This window comes from Pleurodeles waltl, chromosome 10, assembly GCF_031143425.1.
Source record: "Pleurodeles waltl isolate 20211129_DDA chromosome 10, aPleWal1.hap1.20221129, whole genome shotgun sequence".
In the NCBI taxonomy this organism is placed as follows: Eukaryota; Metazoa; Chordata; class Amphibia; order Caudata; family Salamandridae; genus Pleurodeles; species Pleurodeles waltl.
The window spans coordinates 804,096,389-804,119,051 of NC_090449.1; the positions used below are offsets into that span (position 1 = coordinate 804,096,389).

The following is a 22,663-nucleotide window of genomic DNA, read 5'->3' on the forward strand; positions in this document are numbered from 1 at the left end:
AAACATGGCGGTGCAACATGCGGTGTCACCATGTCACGGTGCAGGCAATGGCATCATCGTTGCTGCAGCGCCGTCGTCGGTAGGACCAAGTCAGCGGTGCGGAGCGGGACAACTCCAGGCGGCATCCATGGGTCGCGCTGCAGACAGGGACATCTGTTGACGACACTGGAGCTGATGGTCCTGGCATTGGTGGACCGGGTCTGCAGTGCAGGATGGGATTGTGCTTCGTGCCCCTCACAAGTGGTGTCCACAGGCAATGGTGTAGGCAGCAATGCTGGTGCCAGCAGGAGCAGCAGCATAGGAGATGCCCAGGCTGCGATGTGAGCTGGTGATGCTGGAGTGCAGGGCACACAGGTCACGTGCGAGCAGCTGCTCGGTGAAGTCATCTGATGACTGTGCCCATGAGACCAGGGTCGCGGTGCAAAGCAGGGCAGTGCGGCTCTGTGCAGCGTTGGCAGAACACGGTGCAGGCCAGTGGCTTCGTTGACGGCGTCACATTGGTTTTTCTTCTCTTACAGCATAGAACACACAGTTCTCAGCGCAGCAGGTTGAGGAAACTGAAGTCTTTGGTGTCCCTGAGACTTCCACCAGGAGGCAAACTCTACTCCATGCCCTTGGGGATCTTTCTCAAGCAGGATATACAGCACAGTTCACCCTTTGCTCTCTTTAAGATAGAAACAGCAACTGCAGGTCAACCCAGCAAAGCAACACAGCAAAGGGGCAATACTCCTCCTCCAGCTCTTCAGGTCTTCTGCTTGGCAGAGTTTCCTCTTGATTCCAACAGATTCTAAAAGTCTGGGGTTTTGGGTCCAATACTTATACCTATTTCTACCTTTGAAGTTGGCAAACTTCAAAGCAAAGTTACAAGTCTTTGTATGATCCTTCCTTATCCAGGCCAGGACCGAGACATACACCAGGGGGTTGGAGTCTGCATTGTGCATAGGCAGGCACAGCCCTTTCAGGTGTGAGTGAACACTCCCTCCTTCCTCTCTAGCTCATACGACTCACCAGGATATGCAGGCTACACCCCAGCCCCCTTTGTGTCACTGTCTAGAGGAAATTCACAAGAGCAGAACTGTCAAACTGACCCAGACGGGGACTTCACAAACTGTGATGCTGCGGACTACCATGGCATCTCTCTTTCGGACCACGATCAGGCCGGCAGCCCGCATTTCAGGATGCCAGAACTGCCATGGCCCATTTTTTTCTGCTCGTTTTGCTGCTTTAAGGCCCAGGAGATACATTTCATGGTCTGGGTCGCGCTGCAGCCTCCCTGATTTTCCCTCTACTCTCCCCCTTGGCTCTTTCCTATATTTTTTTTCTTTTATTCTGCCTTCGTTTTTTCTTTCTTCTTGGTCTCCATATTGTTCTTCTTCCCAGCATGCCTTTTTCCCTTTCCACTCGGTCTTTTTTCTTATTCATTTCTATATGGTCTTTCCCAATCCAAGATGTTGTTGTATTTTCTTCCTGTTTTGTCACTTTCTGTTTCCTGGTGTATAAGCACTGCAGTTCCTTTCCTCCTTGCGTTGCAAACACTTTCGTTTTGGTGGTGATCCTTGTTCCTGTTTCCCGTTTTTTACATGCTCCTGCTTCTTCCTGCAAGATTCTATTCTATTTTTTTTATTTTTTTCATTGTTTTTTCCTCCTTACCAGGAGTTCCTGTGGTACAGGTTTTCTCCCATTTTTGGGGGGTTTTCCTCATTCTGGAGGGTACGGTCTGCCTTGGCGTCTTTTCCAGTTAACAGCAACGTGGCTACTAGAAAGGTCGCCCCTATCTTGGCCAGTCCAGAACAATAAATCTTCTCACCTATTGCCAGTGTCAAAGAAAGTATGAATATTTGGTATGAAAACCCAAAATACACATATTTGATGGGGCCATCAGAGAATGGAAAGTGTTCAAATGCATTTGCACTATAAAACTAGCTGTAAACCAATGTTTCCTCTACCAGAAGAAAATCTGAATAATTAGCATTAGGCCTAAACATGAAAATCTAAAATGTCTGCATAATTTAATGTGTAGCTTCCACAAACATTTGTGAATCCTAAAAAGCTCAAAATATTATTCAAGTCTTACAAGTGTGCAGGGTGAAGACTTCTTTTTTCACAAATATATATTTTAATTATCACTTTAAATATTATTCAGATATCTTTCTATCATATATTGATTGTAATGGCTTTTAAGAACAAGCTTGGTTCTCAGACTTTAACCATGAATTCCCATTGGTCGCTTAATTACGTTAGATCACACATGGGGTATACTTTTTCAAAAAGTAGCATCTAGTAATCAGTCCTCATTTTCACAACATACCCTCTATTGATTTTACATTATTTGCCTCAGACATCATCAATGTGTGCTACTGTGTATCACAAGTGTGATCACCTTCCACAATATTCAAACACCAATAGCTATAGCGAGCTACAAAATGGAGAGTTTAAAAAAATAGCTATTAGTTGGGAAGAATGCAAGTCCTAGCGAAGTAATAAGTTTCAACATTGTGTCAGGTAAAACACTCAAGCAGCAAAAGCTTAAACCTGGGCCCTAAAAGAAGTTAAAAAGTCCAACCATGGCTAAATAAAAATCTCTCTACTAGATTCTAAATAATAGGAAATATTTAAAAAGAAAAGTGATGCTAAAATTAACTAAACCCAATGTGGAAGGCTGGAGATATAAAAAGTTAACAGTTTAAGACAAAAAGTAGCAAGGAAAAGTATTGCACCAATCGGAAATCATTGTTTGTGGTTGACTGGGACTAGGTGCAATTTGAGGTTGTGATTGTGCAGAGGTTGGTGACTCAATGCAGGTTGTCCAGGTCAGAGATTGTACATTCTTGCTTGTTCTTTTTATGGATGGCTACATCTTCTAGTGGGACAAAGTTGAAAACCGCATTCATTGAAGTTAGCTGGATGATGGAGAGGGTCACATTGAAGCCATTGGTTTCGACTGAGAAAAGCTCTAAGCAGGAAAATCAAATTTCTCAGCTGCCAACGTCCTCTCCTCGACCAGATACTTTTTGCACCTTCACCCAGTCAAGATATCTACCTTCATGCTTGGTCTCTTTTTTTAAACTCAACATTTTCCAACCTGACAAGCCTGAAGCTATAGCCAACAAAGTCCTCTTGAACTCGAACACCCTTGCCATGAGGCCCATCACTCCAGCAGAAACCACAAGCAAGGTACAGATGGGCCTAGTAGTAACTAGTCACTTCAGGAAAAGGCTTCTTGCAGCTTTCTGATCTCCCCGAGATTAGCCAAATGACCTTTAGAGTTCATATTTTAGTACACGGTACAGGTGGGAGTAGTAATTCAGTTTGCTTCATGTTACAGACAGTATGGCCAGCTCCCTCCTTCACTTATCCAATATATTTGTCAAACTTCCAACCTCAGTATTGAATTGCATTTTTACTATATTTAAAAAAAAATGTTCAAACACCCCTGTAGCTTATTCCAAACAAAAGATAAAGAACTAGTGCATATAAAATAGCGTTTTCTAGTTCCCTAACTGTAGCACAGCTTTTGATGGCTAGGCACTGTAGCCACATGCAAACATTATTTTTTTTACATGTTTCCTTTTTTAACGCCAGGCACCCTGCCTTCTAAACAAGGCCTTCTTATTTAATATTTATAAGTAAGGTTTGCATGCAGTTTTAAAAGCTGCAACAGTCAGGCTAGACATGCAGGCCTTCAGTCAAGTTCTCCTAGTCAGGCTAAGCAATGCCACGAAAGATGATTCAGTCCAGAGTTGACATTTAACTTCCTATGCTATTTGTGCATATTTCTGCACCATGTACAATGGCCACACTGACAAGTTATTTGTGCAAGCTAGGGTTTAGCCAATTTTGCCATGTTTTCGGGGTCAGAGCACAGAGGACTAGACAGTAGAACTCCAGTGGACAGAGTTCAGAAACTAGCAACATCAGCCAACAAAAAATGGGGCTAACAATGCCCAAACAGTTCCTTTCGCACAAAGATACACTGCTATTGTAGTAAAAAGTTGGCTGATTCCTCTTCTGAGAGCGGTGTCCAGGTGCAATGGTAGCTCGGGTACAGAGCATAGAACTCACCCACTCACTAACATGCACAAACAATAGTTTAGGCTAATACATATGTCAATGCCATTTATGCATACAGTCCTAAAGTGAGTCACTTCCTTGTCCAAAACGTAGTTAAATGTGATGACCTGTACAACAAAGTGTAAAACGAATCGGCTTTAAATGCACTGTTTCATCTATTCGGGCACAACCATGTTGAAATATTATTCTGTTAATTTTATATTGTCATATATGTTATTACTTAATATTTTCAATTTGATACATACTTTGTAGTCCTGCTGATGTGGTATAGTAATTGAATGGGACCTTTGACACCATATAGTCTTCCGGGAGGGCAGTTAATCTGTCCATTACAAACACTGTTTTGCCCACTCCTGCAGTGCCTACCAGCATGACTGGCTTGCTTTTGCCAAGAAGCAGATCTGTGAAGTACCTCAGGCACATAATCTCAGAAGTATTAACTAGGACAGCCTATAAAACATCCAAAGAAAAAACATATGTAATGCATTTTCATATATCTCCTTTTCAAAAACACAAGTATTTACACCAAAACTAAATATTAGAATAATACAAGAAAGAAAATCGAAACAAACACCCATCTATTTACGCCTCTAAACTGTGATTATATTACATTGATTAAGTTATATTGTTACTATTAGTGCGGATAACGTTAAAACAGCAATAATAATACAATAATAATGGTGACTGTAATGTAAAATTGCACAAAGCGATATACAGTATCAGAAAGGTTCCTTGGGACTGAACTATCCTTTGAATACCAGCATTAAGTGTTTGTTGAAGGCCCTATTTTTAGCAGAACCCCAACTTGCTAGAGGCCGACCATAGGAAATAGGGGTATGTCTGAGAAAATTGGATAGTAAACTTGTGGCAAGGCTTAATACTTTCTTCAGTGACAGAAGGCATCATGAGGAAGGCCCAATAGAAGACGTTTGCAACAGTCTAATTTCAGAAGGCATCATGAGGAAGGCCCAATAGAAGACGTTTGCAACAGTCTAATTTGGTAACAACCAATACGTTAATCAGTGATTTAGTTGTATGAGAATGTTTTCTGTGTATTCTTAAGAACTGATATTTTGCCACAGTAGGTGGTGTGGGTACGAACGATTTCAGCTGCATAACGGAATTGAAGTGCATGACTAGTTTTCCAGCTGACCTGGCAAAAGTGAGAGTTTGTGGCAGAAGTAGATAGAGGTAGGTGTGAAGGATATATATCTAGAGGAGGAGGAAAAGTTTAAGACCTGTGTCATAGCTCAGTTACGCATGAGGGAGAGTCCGGCCATCCATTGACAAAGAGCGGCAAAGGGGTCTAATACCTCGATTTGAAGAAGGGTTGATAAGGTTGGAAAGGGGAGTATGTGAGTGTCATCCATATCTAGGTAGAAGAAGAACACAAAGGATGATGCCACCGTGAGAGTAAGAACAGGAGGGGAGCCAAGACCGAGCCCTGTGACATCAAATGGCAGCAGGTTTAAAGTGATTTAGTGGATTGTCAGCTCACAGAAAAAGACCACACAGATAGTTAGGAAGAAAGCCAATTGAGCACAGAGCCTGAAATATCAAGGTTCCCAATGATGCAGAGTAAGATAGGGTGGTCAGTGGTGCCAAATGCAAGAGAGATGTCCATGAAGTGGGAGGATGGCTGAGAGGTGGCTGTGGTGGCTAAAGGTGAGGAAGTTATTTCCATGTCAAAGGGCTGTTCCAGTGTAGTAGAAGGCACAGAAGCAAGATTAGAAGGGGTCAGCAGACTGTTAGAATTGTGGCAGACGGGTTGTTCAAGACGAGGATTTCACATATTTTGGAGAAGAAAGGAAGTAGAGTCACCAGAGGTCGTAATCTTACACAGTTTGTTACTGGTCACTGGCATTGTAAAGATGTTATGTAAACACTGTGAATGTTTTAGACAAACACTTTTCAGGAAGTAGATATCCTGTGTAACTTTCTAAACTTCAAATGCTGTGATAATAATTTGAATATAAATGCAAATAATTAGTCCATTGCACCCTCAAAACAGTAGCAATATTAATTTTGACAGCACGATTGCTATTTTAAGTATCTTTCTCAATCATGAGGGTTAAAGCAACATGCACCCTGTAAACATATACAAAGTAACTGAACACATCCATGCAACATTCCATCATAAGAGTTCCACAGTTCAGCTACGTTACAGCCACTTATTTGTAAATTCAACTCTAGAGATACCACATTGTGACAATCCGATAGGCTAACATGTCAGTCTACATTATAATATGGGAAATTCTTTAAACGTTTTAAAGGCTAATGGATCTCTGCTGTGACAGGGAAATGAAAGTTGTGTAGGAAGAGGCTGGTAGCGGTGTGACAGGAGTCTACTTATGCAGCTATAGACATTATTTAAGTGTGTCCTGTTTTTTTGGAATGGATGCAACGTTAGCAGTTTAATGACTCATTCACAGCCTCCGATTTAATCACATCTGCATGTACCCTCTACAAAATTTTCTTTCAAGCACTAACCTATATCTCCCTAGCACATCAACAGTTTACTAATCAGGTGAGTACTTTTATTAAAATAGTTTCCCCAGGTTCCTGCTGGCCTGGTTTCATATTTAGGACCTCATAATAAGATCATATTTGTTCAAATTCCCCATTTTATTCGATAAGGGGGCTTAATATTCTTGGGCACCTACAAAATGTATGCCGAGGAGTTTGAGTCACACTATCTTAGATCATTTTGGATCTTTGGATTTCCGACTCTTGTTTTGAAGTATCTTCCAAAGAGCTGGCTGATTTGTTCCCCTTTATACCTAGTGTCTAACTCAATTAGACAGATATCTATTTAACAGCTTAACATTTTGAAACAAATACAAACCCTTGCCAATGTATCTATCTCTTTATTCAAATCCTCAATCACCTGCCTCAATTTGGCAACTACACTCCATGCCTGGTGAGTGAGTTGACACCTTGGTAACAGACAACTTTTGGAATGTTGGACCACTTGCGGGTGCAGGAGAGATGCGTTTCCATCAGGTTTCTCCTCTGGAAGTCTGTTTCCCTGATATATAGAGCCTTTCCAGGTGCTTGGCCCAGGAACCTCTCCCCTCTACCATTTCAGGTGGGCAAGCAAGAGACCCCCACAGCATCAGAGGCAGGCAACTCCACTACCAGCCCATCTGGCAGTGCCGCACAAGTCTTGAAAATTCAGTCTAGCCACACGGCACCAAGCCACCAGGTAACTGGCAATGAGGGTCTCCCATGCTTAGGTGCCTCCAAGCGTTGCCAGTGAGCTGGGGCCACTGGCTCTGGTAGGAGGCACCAAAGGCAGAAGAGCCAGGTTCCCCCATACCATCAAATTGATGCACATGCTTCTGGTACCTGCATGATAGCTTGAGCAGCCAGGGCAGCTTCTCCTATCACCCCTCTAAGCAGTTCACATTTGCTTCAAGGGGCACAGCGCATCGACCAAGAAGGTCCAGGGTTCCCTATAGCCCCAGCTCCTTCTCATCCAGGCTACCCTGACATCCAAGACAGGCCACTCCTCAGTCACTCAATAGCCAGTCAGGCTGGGAATGGGTATGAAAGGGCCCAGGAAGCAGGGACGTTAGGGGGGATCAGCTCAGGGAGATACTGTAATCCCCCAGATGCATGCTGGGTAACCATAGGTTCCAGGTTAGGAGAGATGCCTCTCACATTGTGCCCCTCACAGAGAGGCCTGGGAAAGTCACACACCCTGGACCCTCAAATGTCAGTTGGGTCCTCACCCAGGGCGCCAAGCGGCTGCGGGCCACTCATCAGCCAGGACACATTATAGAAGGCCTGGGCCCTGGCTTAGGTTACATCTGGGAGGCAGCTGAGGGCTTGGGCTGTCACTGTCAGTCGCTCTGGCCTCACCACCATTAATGACCCTTCTGCATGTTCACCTGCAGAAACCCTGTTATAAATGTACTTCTTCTAGACAGTCAAGTTTTATCTTCTCCTTAGCGTTCCGCCACAGCTGTTGCTGACTCTGGCATGACCGATCCAAGGACCTCACAAAAGCATCAAAAACATCCAATTAGTAGTAGTGACAGGCTATGTGTACAAGGAGCAGGGACTTAACCAACACAAGCTTATAATTCACAGTTTAGGGGGTTACCCACACCTCTCGGGAAAGAGCAGTCACTTGCTGATCCATCCAGTGTAGCGTGTGTGGAGCCCGAACATCTTAGGGCATCACAGACCTGTTATTGCTCTATCTTGAATGGGTGAATGCCACTTGTCTTTTTTTAAGAAGTTGAACACCAGCAGCTAAGGGTCACATAACTAGTTAGCATGGAAGAGTCTAGCTTGTTATCAGAATTACCCAGAGGGATTGCTTTACCAACTAAGGACGGCCATGCAGTACCAACCAGAAAATCAAGAAAGAGCTATCAGTCTGTTAATCCCTTCCGTGTCCGGGCAGGGTGAAGTTTCCCGCATTGAGTCAAAGTAATCCGCTGGCTCTACTCCTGGTAGTGCCCTTCTGTCAATTTTTTTAAATTTCAGCTTTGCAGCCACACTCCATGAAACCCAAAGACTTTGGTTTCTTGAAATCTTCTCAGCAGGTCATGGGAATAATGTGGCTGAATCTCTAGTCGGCATCTTTAATGGTCTGAGCCGTGACGTATCTGATCATATTCAAAACTATGGCTTTTGTTCTTGATTAATGAAACATTCTTGGCAAAAACTTTTGCTTCAGTTTCGTCTTCCGCCAGTCCAAGAATTTTACCTATAGTGGCACTTTACAATTGCCCCAGCCATCTTTCTTATCATTGCCCCAGTTCTGAAAAGCAATAAAATAGAACCGGTGTCCTATTCAATTATTCCTAGCTGAAGTATTGAGGTGACTGTCGTGCTTTTAACCCTATAATTGTAACGCACTTCAGACCCCCAGGATAGTTAAGAGCATCAAGTAGGCAATAGCTCCTCTGAGGGCAGACTGCCAGTTCCATCTCAAAATCCAACTACACGCTTTTTTTTAACTGCAGCTACATTGACATACAATACTAGAGATAGAATTACTGTGGCTGCTGGCACCAGATTTGCACTTGAATGGATCCTCATTAAGAGAATTAAAATGTACTTTACATGGCCTCAACAGTCCTGCATTGTTATTTTTTGTCATCAACTCCCTGAGTCAGACGTGGATCATTTGCATGCCGTCTGCCTTACTTGGAAGTGATAGCCATTTCTCAGGCTGCTTCTCCCTAATTGAACCCTGATTCCCCGTTACCCATGGACACCACGGTAGGCAGCGAAAGCACCATCAAAAGTTAATTTGGCAGACATCTCTATGTATCATCGGCATCATAAGGATTATACTGTCGCCGTCACAGGGACTCAAATCAAGGTGATCTAGAGTCACCAAATCTGCCAGGTGAACCCAAATTGGTCTTAGTCTGATAAATGCGTGGATCCCAAGAAGTAAGTGTACATCTACATGCATTAGCTCTAGAAATAGCACAGTTAAATAAGTAATAAATGGAGCCTGGGCAGCTGGGGCTACTCCACAGAATGGTTGTTCCAAGCTGGTGCCTGTAGGACCCCATCCAGGGTCCTTTGAGACCTATGGATTGTAGAACAGAGTCCATGGTGAGAGGCTTCTGCCCCCATGGCCATCAAAACCTCTGACACAAGGTACAGTCATCATTCCTGCACATGGGCTAGCAGGTGAGCCCTTACGGGCTTGCTTGCCAAAACAAACCTTTTGTTAGGCTTAAACCATCCTTTTTGAACCATATGTCACTGTCAGCTTAAGCCCTAAACAGCCGAAAGGATAGGGTGCAGTGTATTTAAAAAGTTTAAAAAACTCTGCAAGGTCTGCCTTTTCTATAGTCTAACATTGGGTTACCTTATTACATTTAGTAAGTGGTAACTTTCAATTGGGAGTAGATAGGAATGTCAAATTTGATGTTTAAGATATTGGAATTTAAAACTCTTATTAATGGTAAACTCAAATTTTTAGACATGTTTCTGAAAATGCCACTTTTAGAAAGTTGGCATTTTCTTGTCTTTATTTTGTCCCTGCTTCATGTATCCTTGGTCCCATGACTAGGTGTAGCTCGCTGTTGGTCTTTGTGTATTGCTCCCAGACAGGGAGACAAAAGGGAATACGTGTTGGCAGGATTGGCCACCTTTGAATTGATGAGAGGAGGAGCTGTCACCTACCACATTTGTACAACACAAATCCTCTGCTTAAACACACTCACAAATGGTTTGAACTAGTCTTTTGTGCCCCAGACAAGCAGGCGCCAAGGTAGAGAGGTAGGAAATTCCAAGCACCTCAGCGGTCGAACCCCCATGAACCTTCTCCTACTTCAAAGCTGGCACCATGTAAAAATAATGGACCCTCAATCCCAACTCTTCAGTAAACCTCTGGCCTGTGTAAGACTCAGAAGGACTACTCTGCTGCAAGAAGGACTGCTACTCTGCTGCCCTGCAACTCTGCTGCCCTGTTGTCTGAGTGAGAAACACTGGACCTGTACCTTAAAACCAGGTGTCTTAAAACCAGTCCACAACCACCAGAGTAACTCCAAGGGCTAGTTAGGTAGTAAGGTGGTCTTATAATCAGAGCCTGAGGGACAGAAAAGGCTCCACCATCTTGAACCCAACATCCGGACTTTGTCTGCTGGGTGACCTACTCCCCAAGTGGTGTCATCCCAGTCCTGGACCCTTGGAAGTGGCTTGAAGGTGCTCTGCCTGTACAGATGTGGCTCTTTGGGCAGAACCCATGCAGGAAGATGCACCTCCTTGCAGCTCTGTATCGAAACCACTGCTGTGCGATGCATCCCAGACGCAGAACTTCGCATCAATGCCCGCAGCTCTTCGGATCTGCTGCTTCACAACGCATCATTTAAACTGGACTGTTCAGTGCAAGCACCCCGTTGGCGGCCTCCTCAGTGAAAATGCAAGACATCATATCGCAGCCCTACAGCCTGTTGAAACCACCACAGTGCAAAGTATCCTCAAAGTGGGATCTTGCAATGTTCCACCAGAATTTGAGGTACTTTGTTCAGTGGGCCTAACTTAGTCGCTGTATCCGGCCCACACTCCATTGCACAAACTGAACTGGTGGCTCTGTCCTGGTCTGGTGCAACAAGATAACCACTGTTGGAGCTTTGTACTTCTAGGCACTAATTTCACTTACATTTGTAAAATTAACTATCTCCAGTGCTACTGATTGGAATTTTGGCATTGTGGGATTACCTGAGTTTCTGCCCACTGGCTTAGTCGCAAACAGGTTACAGCATTGTTTCTGGTTCATAATCGAGCCAGCGGCAATGGTGTAGCCTGTAGGGTGAAACAGCACCCTCGCAATGTTCACTGTCTGCAAAGCAGACAGTGAACATTGCAATGGAGCTGGCCAGGGGGGCATGGGGCTTTCTGCACCTATTATCAACAAGACTTTTCATGGCGGTGCTACCACCATGAAACGGCTGGCTGGGAGAACAAGGTCATAAGCCCCAGGGTAGAGCTGCTTGCAGCGCTGCCCTGGTGGATGAGGACCGCCATCTACCTCCACAGCCGGCGGTTCCCTGGTGGCTTGACTGCCAGGGTTGTAATGTGGTGCTCGGACCACCACATTGGCAGTGGTCCAACAGCCATCCATGAGTCTGGCAGTCTAGTGATCGCCAGAGCCGCAATGAGGCACAACAGTCTCCTATCCAAAAATCACATATAAAACTTTTTCTTGCCTCTAAGATATCATCTAGCTTACATATAAATGTGTGATCGAAGGGACTGAAGGGAACAGCCAGTCAATATCTAATTAAATAAATGATAACCTGGATGCTATTTTAGTCAGGTTATGGTATTTCCCTGATGTAGAAACTTCTTTGAAGTCAGTATTTCCCCTTGATGATCTCCAGCCCATTTTTGCCTTCACTGTTCCTAATCAGCATGCTTGTTTTTCCGGACCCATTCCTTTAATGATTGATTTAATTGGTGGGGTTTAGGTTTCCTACATTCTCTTCATTTAAGTTTAGCATTACTCTCTTGTTCTTTTACCTAGTCCCATTCATACTTATGATTGGTGGAAAAGTATGACAGGTTGTTCAAGAATACCTTCAATTTTGCTTGGAACATCAGCATATAGCGCATCCTATTGTATCACAGTTTACCCTTAACTGCATCAAAGGAGGTTTGTTGTTCTTCCACCAATACAGTGTATGCTGAGAATATCATTGCCTTGTTGTTTTCAATCAGGTAGTAGTGTCCTTTACTGGCCCTTTGAAGAATTATGTTTCTGCATGTGAAGTTACATACTCAAAACTTAGCTGGTTTTGGGGGGCCATGAGAGTAGCAGTCAAATTGGGCTCCATTTGCTCTTTAAATTACATAGAAACTTGACAATACTTGAGGTGCTTTGGTCAGGACACAAGCAGTGTTTGGACAAAATATCAGAAAAAAACATTGGAATACAAAAATATTGTGGCAAGAATACCAGGATTTCAAAAATATAATAGACAAGGATATTGAAGGTAAACATTTCATTTTTTGTTCAGTTTTTTATATTGTTGTAAAAATATCGATGTAGAAAACATCATTATATATAATGTATTTAGTGTGTATGTGTTTGTCGGGAGATTTTTATAAAGAATATGTTTTAAATGTAAATTGTAAGGTGATAAATTTAAATATATGAAAACTAATGATTTAGCTTTTTTAAATATATTTTATTATATAGCAATATTTCAATATATTATAATTTGATTTTAATGGTATTACATTTTTTAAAGAAAATATTGAATATTATAACCTGTTAAAACATATAGCAATTTGTAACTAAGTACAATATTTAGAAATATTCTAATTTTAAAATCAACAAGTGATTGTTTTATTACATTTTTGATTAATTTTGCATAATTACTATTTTTATTTTGTTTAAAGTTTGTGAATGGTAGCAACTATTTTCAATATATTATTTCTAATATTATATAAAATAATAATTTTATCATTTAAATTATAAATATGTACATAAAGGTTTGTAGTTCAGAGTCTTTAGATAACAATTTGGTTCAACATCATAAAACCTTATTACAGTCACAAAATTTACCATACAATATCACCATAATAAGCAATTCAAACACATACTTTAAAACAAAAACAGAAATAAAAATAAAAACATTCCATAAAAAAATTAAAGCTTCAAATTATTTCCTAATATTTAACATTTTGGTTGATTTTATTAAAAAAAAACATTATGTGAGGGTATGGAGTACTGATTGTGTATCTAGTATTTTTATTTTGAAATATATTATGTAAAATGTTTTATTTTGAAGTGGTTATTGTGAATGTCAACTCTTCAACTCTTTAGTCTCACACCTTCCCTGAAACTCCTTTAGATTGGAGTGGAACTAGTAAAAGTCACCCTTTAGTGTATAACACCTTCTCTAACACCTTCATACAAATTTATTTATATTGGAGTGGGAATAGTAAATTTCACCCCTTTAGTGTCCAACACCTTCCCCAGATTGGTTTAGATTGGCGTGGGAATAGTGTATGCCACCGCTTTAGTGCTCAACACCTCCCTCAAATTGGTTTAGATTGGAGTGGGAATATTAAATGGCACAAAATTTGAATGTATAACTTTCCCACAAATTGCTTTAGATTGGATTGGGTATTGTAAATGTCACCCCTTTAGTGTCCAAAACCTTACACAAATTGGTTTAGATTGGAGTAGGAATAGCATATGTCACCGCTTTAGTGTCTAACACTTTTCACAATTGGTTTAGATTGGAGTGGAACTAGCAAATTCCACTCCTTTAGTGTCCAACACATTCCACAAATTGGTTTAGATTGGAGTAGGAATAGTGCATTTCACTGCTTTAGTGTGCAACACCTTCCACAAATTGGTTTAGATTGGAGTTGGTATAGTAAATGTCACCCCTTTAGTGTCCAACACCTTCAACAAATTGGTTTAGATTAAGGGGAAATAGTAAATGTCACCCTTTTAGTGTCTAACACCTTCCTCAAATTTTGTATAATAAAGAGGTCACACATGTTCCTATTTTTCTGTTTCCAATTTTTATTTATTCTACAATGTTATATTTTGCATTATATATACTTCAAGTAAAAACAAAAGTATTTACACTGTAAAGTAAATTAATTATTTGTTATTTTCATATTAAAGACAGGTAACTCATATGTATATACATTTTGTATGCTGTACATTTTCAAGTTTTGTTTTTCAATGCTAATTTTGAAAATGTCTTGACCTTTTTATGTACATATTTTCATCATTAGTGTAACATATGATTTATCAGTATATATTAGATGATTGCATATATCTTATACTAATTAATTTATACTTTTCAATTTTTGTTTTACATGTTTAATGATTATTTACAGCTTTTAAGCATTTATTCCACATTTTTACAATAGTTCCAATTCATTTCTATGGGGAGATAGTGTTTTTTATAGTTTAATTTAGCAGGCTTGTTTAGTTTACTGCTACGTTTTATTTTGTAATCTATTTGTGTTAGTATTAGTCTATTTTCCTGGCGTAAGGTCACAGTAAGATGCTGCTGTTCATCGGAACAGATAGGTCTTGTTTTTAATGATTTTTCAAGGGTTTTGGGGGTAGGGAGGAATTAGGATGGAGGTTTCAAAGTGAGGTATAGTGTTTGTGGTGTTTTTGTATATATTGCTGTTAGTGTTTTTTACTAGTTTGCCGTTATGTGTACACTGTTTTAGAAAGTATCACTATGCTATGTTAAACTGTGTGATGTTAGTTATATTTTGATGATTAATTTTCATGTGTATGTATTTTTGGGAATGTAATTTGTTTTGCGTGTGGGTATTTTAAAATGTATTTAACATGTTTTTGTTTATGAATGGGCTCTAAGGGCATTTGGCATTTACGTTTTATTTTTAGGGGAAATCAGTTTTGGTTTAAGAAAAACCAGTAGTTTTTTACTTTGATTTCCTTTCTTCAGCTTTCCTGGATCTCTCTTTTATTTAAAACCGTTCATTTTTTCTGGAACCTAGATACATTGGTTTGCTTTGAGGGATTTCAATTGGATTTGTTACATTTTTGCATGTTTTTGGTGGGCGGAATTTTTTGATTTATTTACTTTATTTTTTGGTGGATTACTATTTTTTATAATGTGGAGACAGAGAAAGATCTGCAGCCACAGAACAGTAAGGGCCTGATTTCGATCTCAGCAGAACTGGGGCTGCCGTCTAACTGGCGGTCTCACCCTCACCGTATTAAAATGTTTCCACCCGGCTGACCGCTAGGAAGTGCAGGGGCCCCTAGCTCTGCCTCTCTGCCAACCTTTTCATGGCTGGTGGTCAGGGGAGTTGTGATCTCGAACTTGGCACTGCGGTGGCTGCCCACAACTCCACCTGCTGACAACCAGTCCGGATCCATGATCCTGAGGTGGTCTCCTGGTGGTCCAACCACCAGGATTGTAATCTTGGGGTTGAACCACTAAGAGTGCAGCAGTCTGACCGCCACCACAGGTTTGGCGGTCCTCAGACCGCCAAACTCATAACCAGGCCCTACGTTCTATTTCTTTCAATTTATTTTGGGTGGGAAATGTGATATTATGTAAAATTTATGTGATTGTTATGAGAAATCGTTCCGATTATGTGTTGTAATTATTTTATGTGATGGATTGAGTTTGCTTTTTACTATTTCGGTTTACATTGGTGTTTGTTTTATATATGTCCGATCCAGTCAATGGTAGACAAAACTTAATTGTACTTACCTGTAATTTCTATTTTTTTCAGGGGTGTAGATGCTGCACTGAAGGGTGGACCCTGCACAAAGTGGCCCACGTTGGAGACTGAAGAGAAAAGGAGGAAATGGTGGTTCTCTTCGATTCGGTCATCTCGTAGCAGGCGGTCTCTCTTGCCACAATTGGCTTGACAGAACAACACATCATAATGTGCATGTCGGTACCCTTGCCTATACTGCCCTGTGATGGCTGCTTTTCCCCAGCTGCTGTCAAGGCAGTCGCAAATGGCTGGCAGTGTCAGTGGGACTCAGCGGTCTCAAGTTCAACAAACTGCCAACATCATAATACAGCGGCCGGACCGCCAACACGGCAGCGGTCGGTTCACCGCTGCCACCATGGCGGTCCACGGACCTCCAAACTCTTGATCAGGCCCTTAGTCTCTTCTAGGGGCAGATAGAGTATGGCTGGTGGCTTTTTGTTTGTGCAATTTAATGTTTTAAAGTGGGGATCAGTGGCCATTGTCCTTATGTGTGTCCTGGGGGGTATATCTGAGTATTTTGCTTGTGGGTTCCTGGGAGTTAGAGACTGCCTCTCTTGTATTCTGCATTATTTCTCTTACTTCTATTTCTGTCACATGAGGAAGATGGTTGTGCTCTCTCTCTTACCCATTACAACATCATATATTGTAGCTGCTCTAACATAGCATGCATGAGAAAAATATTTCCAGTTCATTTTTTTTTATGATGTACTTTCTTGGCAGCAAGTGTATATGATTTAGCAACTGCTTTCCTTTCTGTGACATGATAAATTTGGTGGCCTCTGTCATTGTATCTGTAAGTAATATAGTAGTATAAATATATAGTATTTTAACCTTTGCACGTTTGTTATTAACATGTTCAAAAACGCAACTACTTCTATTTTGTATATTTACATGTATGTTATGTTAAGATGTTTTGCATGGTTTTGCAGCTTTTCTGTTGGGGTTATATTGTGAAGCAAGTGCTTTCTTTTCTGTTGAATGAAAAGAATGTTTCATTTTAAATGGTACTGTTGGTAGTTTGTAGCGGTTTAGTTTGTTAGGTTTATGTTTGCTCACTATTTTGGCGAGTTTACAATTTATTTATCTACACATACTTTATTGCTAGTTTTTGATAGTTATTTTCTTACAGTTTATCGGTTTTCAAGTGGTAGATTTGTTTTTAGGTAGTCTAAAAAGATTATTTGGATAGCGTATTAATATTTATTTCCTATTCTACATTTTAAGTTTAATAACAATTAGTTGCCTCGCCTTGCATTGATTGTTGTTTTTGAACTATTTAGTTATTTAAATTAGCGTGCCTTTTATATTGTTAATTTAATGGTTTGTTTGTTTTTTGTTTAAAGTTGTTTATAGCTTCATTTCATTGGTTGGTTTAGTATATTTTGTTTTTTTTAATCAGTTGAGTCATTCTATGGCAAAAGCCAATTTAGCAATTATTTTTGGTTACAGATATTACATCTCACAAAAACACATTTGTCCAATTAAAACAATTAGAAGAAATAAAAACATTAAAAAGGTTCAAATTTAACCAGTTGGCATATTTTTCACCCTAAGCCTCTACGATAAAAACCTAGAAAGTGCAAAATCACGCCTAAAAATTCTTTGTAATGCCTAAGCCCCAGATTGCGGCACAATGGGAGTATCCACTTCTTTCTGCACTTATGGTATACTGGACAAAACAATAAAACATGCCCAGCCACCTCCACCTCATCTGGGCAGAAAGGACAAGCAGATGATGGAACCAGAGTATAACACCCCCATAAAGTAGTAAAGGAGCTGAGGGGTAAAATCCCAAGACGAAACCTAATGTACAAATTCTGGTGAAAGGTGGCTCATTCCAGGGAGTACTCTATTATAAACTCCAAAAAAGAAGATGTTATAGTTCTCACACTGGAGAAACCCAAATCCTGCTGATCTACAAAATACCAATATGCTCTTTTTAGAGACGATTTGGAGATAGGAGTAGGTTCATCAGGGCTAAGAAAAAGGCTGCCAAGCCCTTTCGGGCTTAAACATCATTTTACAGCCCTAATCCAGGGAATCTCATTAGCCACAGCAGCCCCCATCACCTCAATAAAAGCCATGCAAAATAAGATTAATTCAGGAACAGTCCACAGTCTCCACCAGAACAACAGCATTTTAAGCCTTGCCACATCACTATTTTCCACAAGGCATAGTCCAAGCCGCAGTGGAAGCAGAAAGCACTAGCCGGCAGATTATTGAGAATCCTTACAAATTGAGTCTCAAATAAAACAAGGGAGTTAACACCTAAGTGCCCCCATATTTCACTGCCATACAAATACAAGGAGGCACCCGATGCCTGACATTTGTACATCTCAAGAGCAGGGGAGATAGGTCGAAACACAGAGGATCTTTGGACTCTTGAAATGCCCCCACAGTACTGTTCAAACTTAAGTTTGCATTTGTGGACCTAGGGTGACCAATCAAATTACTCTGTCAATGTAATCCCCGGGTAATCAAACAATCGTACCCATTCAAGCCTTTCCCCATTAAGGGTTGGAGTCGGCGAGTGGAGGGACAAGGGTTAAAAACCATATACTTGGTTATGCTGAGATTGATCTCGAGGCCCCGCAGTCTACAAAAAAAACCCAAATCCATTCAAAAGTTTCTGAAGGCACATAGGTGATCTGTATAGAAGAAAGGGTGTTTTCTGACACAAAACTACAGGGATCATAAACCCTGCGGAGACGGGATGTCACCCCCACTGTTCACCAAAAAGGAAACTAAATTGTTGATATATAGAAGAAAAAGAGTAGGGGCCAACACACATCCCTGCCTTATGCTCCGATTTACCAGAATAGGCTTGGTTAACTCACCCTGTGGGCCACATCTGACCTGTGCAAAAGTGTTCGAGTGAACTATCACCTGCAGTAGATATGCAGTGACCCTCATCTCCGCCAGGACCTTCCATAAGGATCTTCTGGGCACAAGGTCAAAGGCAGCTTGGAGGTCGACAAAGAAGACATAAAGCCCACCACCCTTCAATGTTGCATACTTCTAATATAACATTTGCAATCAGAAGACCTGGTCTATGGTTCCAATACCATCACAAAAACCTGCTTGCTGCGGGGTAAGAACATCTGTATCCAACATCCAATCATGTAGCCTATTTAAAATAATTTGGCTAAACAGCTTTTATGTAGAATCTATAAAAATCATTTGTTGATTATTAGCTGGCAAGGACCTACAACCCTTCTCATAAATTGGAATTATTTCAGCCCTCACCCACGTGGGTGGAATAGGAGCACCTGCTAGTAAAGCATTAAAATGTATTACAAAATAAGGGCACCATATGTCTTTAACCATTTTAAACAAATCTCCAGCCACTTTATCCAACCCAGGGGCTTTATTAGGGGTGATGTGGTCCAGGGGTGAAACAACTTCAACGGCTGACATGGATTCAACACACACACATATATATATATATATATATATATATACATATATATGTATATACACTCGCATTTATTACTATTTAGGTTGGTGTTTGAATTGCTTATTATATATACTGAGATATATCATTGTTTAGTTTAAAGGTAAATATTTTAGTGGTGTAATATATTTGTATTTAATTTAAATATCTATATAACAAGTTTTTGTTTTATTTGAAGTAATTGTTATATATGAAAAGTGTTTTTATATTGTTGAATCGATATTTTTGACATATTATATTTTTATTTAAAAGGTAACAAGGTAAAACCTTTGTTTCCGATACTTTGTGTTTTGTATATATGTAAACATCAATGTTTTTCACAACAGTATTTGTGTTCTCGATATTTGAGGTTTTTATAATTATTAAGTATATAGAGTCTATATTTCTGATATTTTTGTGTTTCAATATTTTATGTATCAATATTATGTCAGTGACCCCAGAAAGGCATTTCTCCAAAAGTTCAACTATTGTGGCATTTTCAATACTTTTGGGAAGGCCCATCACACATGTATTGTTATATCTTAATTTCTCTTTATGATCCTCAAATCAATATTCTAATACCACTTGCTCAGTGGGCTTCAATACCTGCTGTAGTTGAGTACTTCTTGCTGTTTCTTATTTTCTTTACTTCTGTCTGAGATCTTGCTTTAGTTTTCAGCAGCATGCCTAAATCTATTATTACAACAATTATTTTATTCTCAAGTCATGTGGGAATTAGTTGTTTCTGAACCCAATTTATCTTCCTGGTCCTGGCTCTGATCTTGCCTAGGTTTAACTACTGTTAATCTACGACAGTTAAAATATCTAGAGATGGTACTATAACATTTATCAAATGTCAGTTTGGTATTTAAACTTAACATCTATTGTTCTTGTACTCAATGTCACTAGGACATCCACAGTTCACAGCACTGTGCTGCTGGAGTCAAAATTATCACTTCTGTTTAGATCACAGTGGATCTAGTCTCTTCAACCAAAATTCACCCCATAGAGGGGACACCTAAAGTTAGTGGCACATCAGTACACGTCCACTGGGTAAAGGAGGGAGTTTGTGTGGGAGTTAAAGGTTCACTTATCCACTATGTGCAAGGCACACAAATGATTACTGCTGCTCATGCTCCATGCACATCTTTACCTCGCCTCTGCATCACAGCCAAATGGCTCTCCTCAATGAAACATTGTGCATTAGGTTCAATACTCACAGTCTTCTTGGCTCATACTGTCCTGCTTTTACAGGACTTCAAAAATGTACATTGATCTATTCTACCTACCCCCCGATACCATTCACCCTGTTGATGCCGCTTTTTATTCTGTCACTTTTATGCATGAAGGGTGAAGGGGCGAGTGGGTTGAAAGATCACCTTTATTAGTGTTGAGTGGTGTTAGAAATTGGGTCTCTAGCTGACAGAGGTATGCATCCGATCCAAGTAGGGACCACAATCCTAGCCAGGGTAACTCAGATACACACCCTAAATTAACCTATGCTCATCCGCTGGTAGCTTGGTACAGAGGAGTCAGGCTTAACTTAAGAGACAATGTGTATACTATTTGTGCAAAACATATATTACAGTAACACAGTGAAAAACACCACAAATGACTCCATGAAAGTTTACAAAACTAGAGCATATTTATCAACGTAAAACAAGACTGAACCAACAGTAACTGAATAGGTAGAACTTGAGATATGATTTTTTAAAGAATAATCGGGAATACAGTGCTTAGAAATGAATAGCGCAAAAAGGTTACTTGAGGTCACATTAGACCGTGATAAATTCAAAATTCAGGCTGACCACGATGGAGGCAGGTCAGCTACAGGACACAGGCAGGGCCAGCTGAAAAGTACTTTGGATGGAGGGCTGTGTCGACGTTGAGGAGACGGTGCAAAGGTGATGCATCAGTTCAGGTCCACACAGTCCGGGGGATGAGTTGTTGTCGAGTTGTGCAGTTGTCAAATTGGTGTCCTTGAAGTGCGGTGTCAAACCCTCTGCAATGGATTTGATGCAGCAAATGTGATGCACCTGAGCTAGTGGTGATGCATTGATCCTGAGCCAGGCAGTCAGTGATGCGTATTCCTCAACTTTAGCAGTAGCTGCGATGCATCGGTGTTGAGGGAGGATGCAGAGGCAAAGGAGGGAAGGCCGGCTACAGGACCCACACAAGGCCCACTGAAAAGTTCCTTGGATGGAAGGCTGTGTTGACATTGAGGAAGTGAAGGCGATGTGTTGGTTCTGATCTATGCAGTTTGGGGGATGCCTTGTCGTCGAGCAGCAAAGTCATCAAAGTGGTGTCTTTGGAGTTTACATTAAACCCTCTGAAATGGAGTTGATGCATCGTTGTTGAGCCGTGCAGTGAAAGCACTGCACCAGAGATGGTGGTGACATACCGATCTTGACCGACGCACTCAGTGATGCAAAGTCCTCAACCTCATTGACAGTGGTGATGCGTCAGCATCAAGGAAGGATGCAGTGGTTCCGACTGGCGCAACACTGTCAAATCAGTGGGGGTTTTTTTTAGAAGAAAAACAGCTACAGAGCCACCTTTCTGGGCCCAGGTCTGGATTGGCACATCTTAGCAGGAAAGGACTCACAGCTGGCAGAGTCCAGCACCTGAAGCAGAGTTAGAGGAAGTCTTTGATGGCCCTGAGACTTCAAAACAGGAGGCACACCAGCAATCCCTTGTAGTCACTTGTTTCTTGTTAAGATGTAGAGAGTTAAGTCCAGTTCTTCTTACTCCCAGACAAGAGGTAGCTGGCAACAGACCAATGCAGCAAAGCAGTTCAGCAGAGTGTCAGTCCTTCCTGGCAGCACAGTAGTCCTTCTTCCTGAATGAATGTCCTCAGATCCAGAAACATACTGATTTAGTGGGGTTTGGGGTCCATTGACAATACATAGTTGAACCTCTGAAGTGGGAAAGACTTCAAAGAGAGGCCTTTGAAGTACACAAGGTCCTTGCCCTTCCTTCCCTGGCTCCAAATACTTTACAGGGGGTTATGCAGCTCTTTGTGTTAAGGACAGGCACAGCCCTATTCAGGTGTGTCATTTCCTCCCTCCCATTTAGCTCAGGAAGGCTCATCAGCCTGGTGATGGGCCTTCAGGATGTGAATGTCATACCCCTAGCTCCCTTTGTTTGTGACTGTCCAGGGGGAATGCACAAAGCCAAGCTGTCACCCACTCCAGATATGTATTCAGTGAAAGGCAGAGGCACAGAATGTTTAAAGTTGGAAAATGCCAACTTTCTAAAAGTGGCATTTTCAGAATTACAATTTAAAATCTGACTTCATCATAAGTAGTGATTTTAAATTGTGAGTTTAAAGACACTAAACTCCAAATTTCTGTATTTTTCCAATTGGAAGTTACTCTTAAAGGCTGCTTCGAAGTAACTCCAATGTTAACCTATGGGAGGGATAGGTTTCGCAGCATTGAAAAA

General features: G+C 41.0%; 1 protein-coding gene across 1 annotated transcript in view; it reads right to left on the reverse strand.

The window, feature by feature from the left end:
- The window catches only part of DNAH11 (dynein axonemal heavy chain 11), a 2,866,633-nt gene that overhangs the window by 1,374,101 nt on the left and 1,469,869 nt on the right, over positions 1–22,663 (reverse strand). Inside the window, exon 46 of the mRNA XM_069211469.1 lies at positions 4,317–4,521. Coding sequence (XP_069067570.1) covers positions 4,317–4,521 — 205 coding nt within the window. The remainder of the gene's footprint in view (positions 1–4,316; positions 4,522–22,663) is intronic.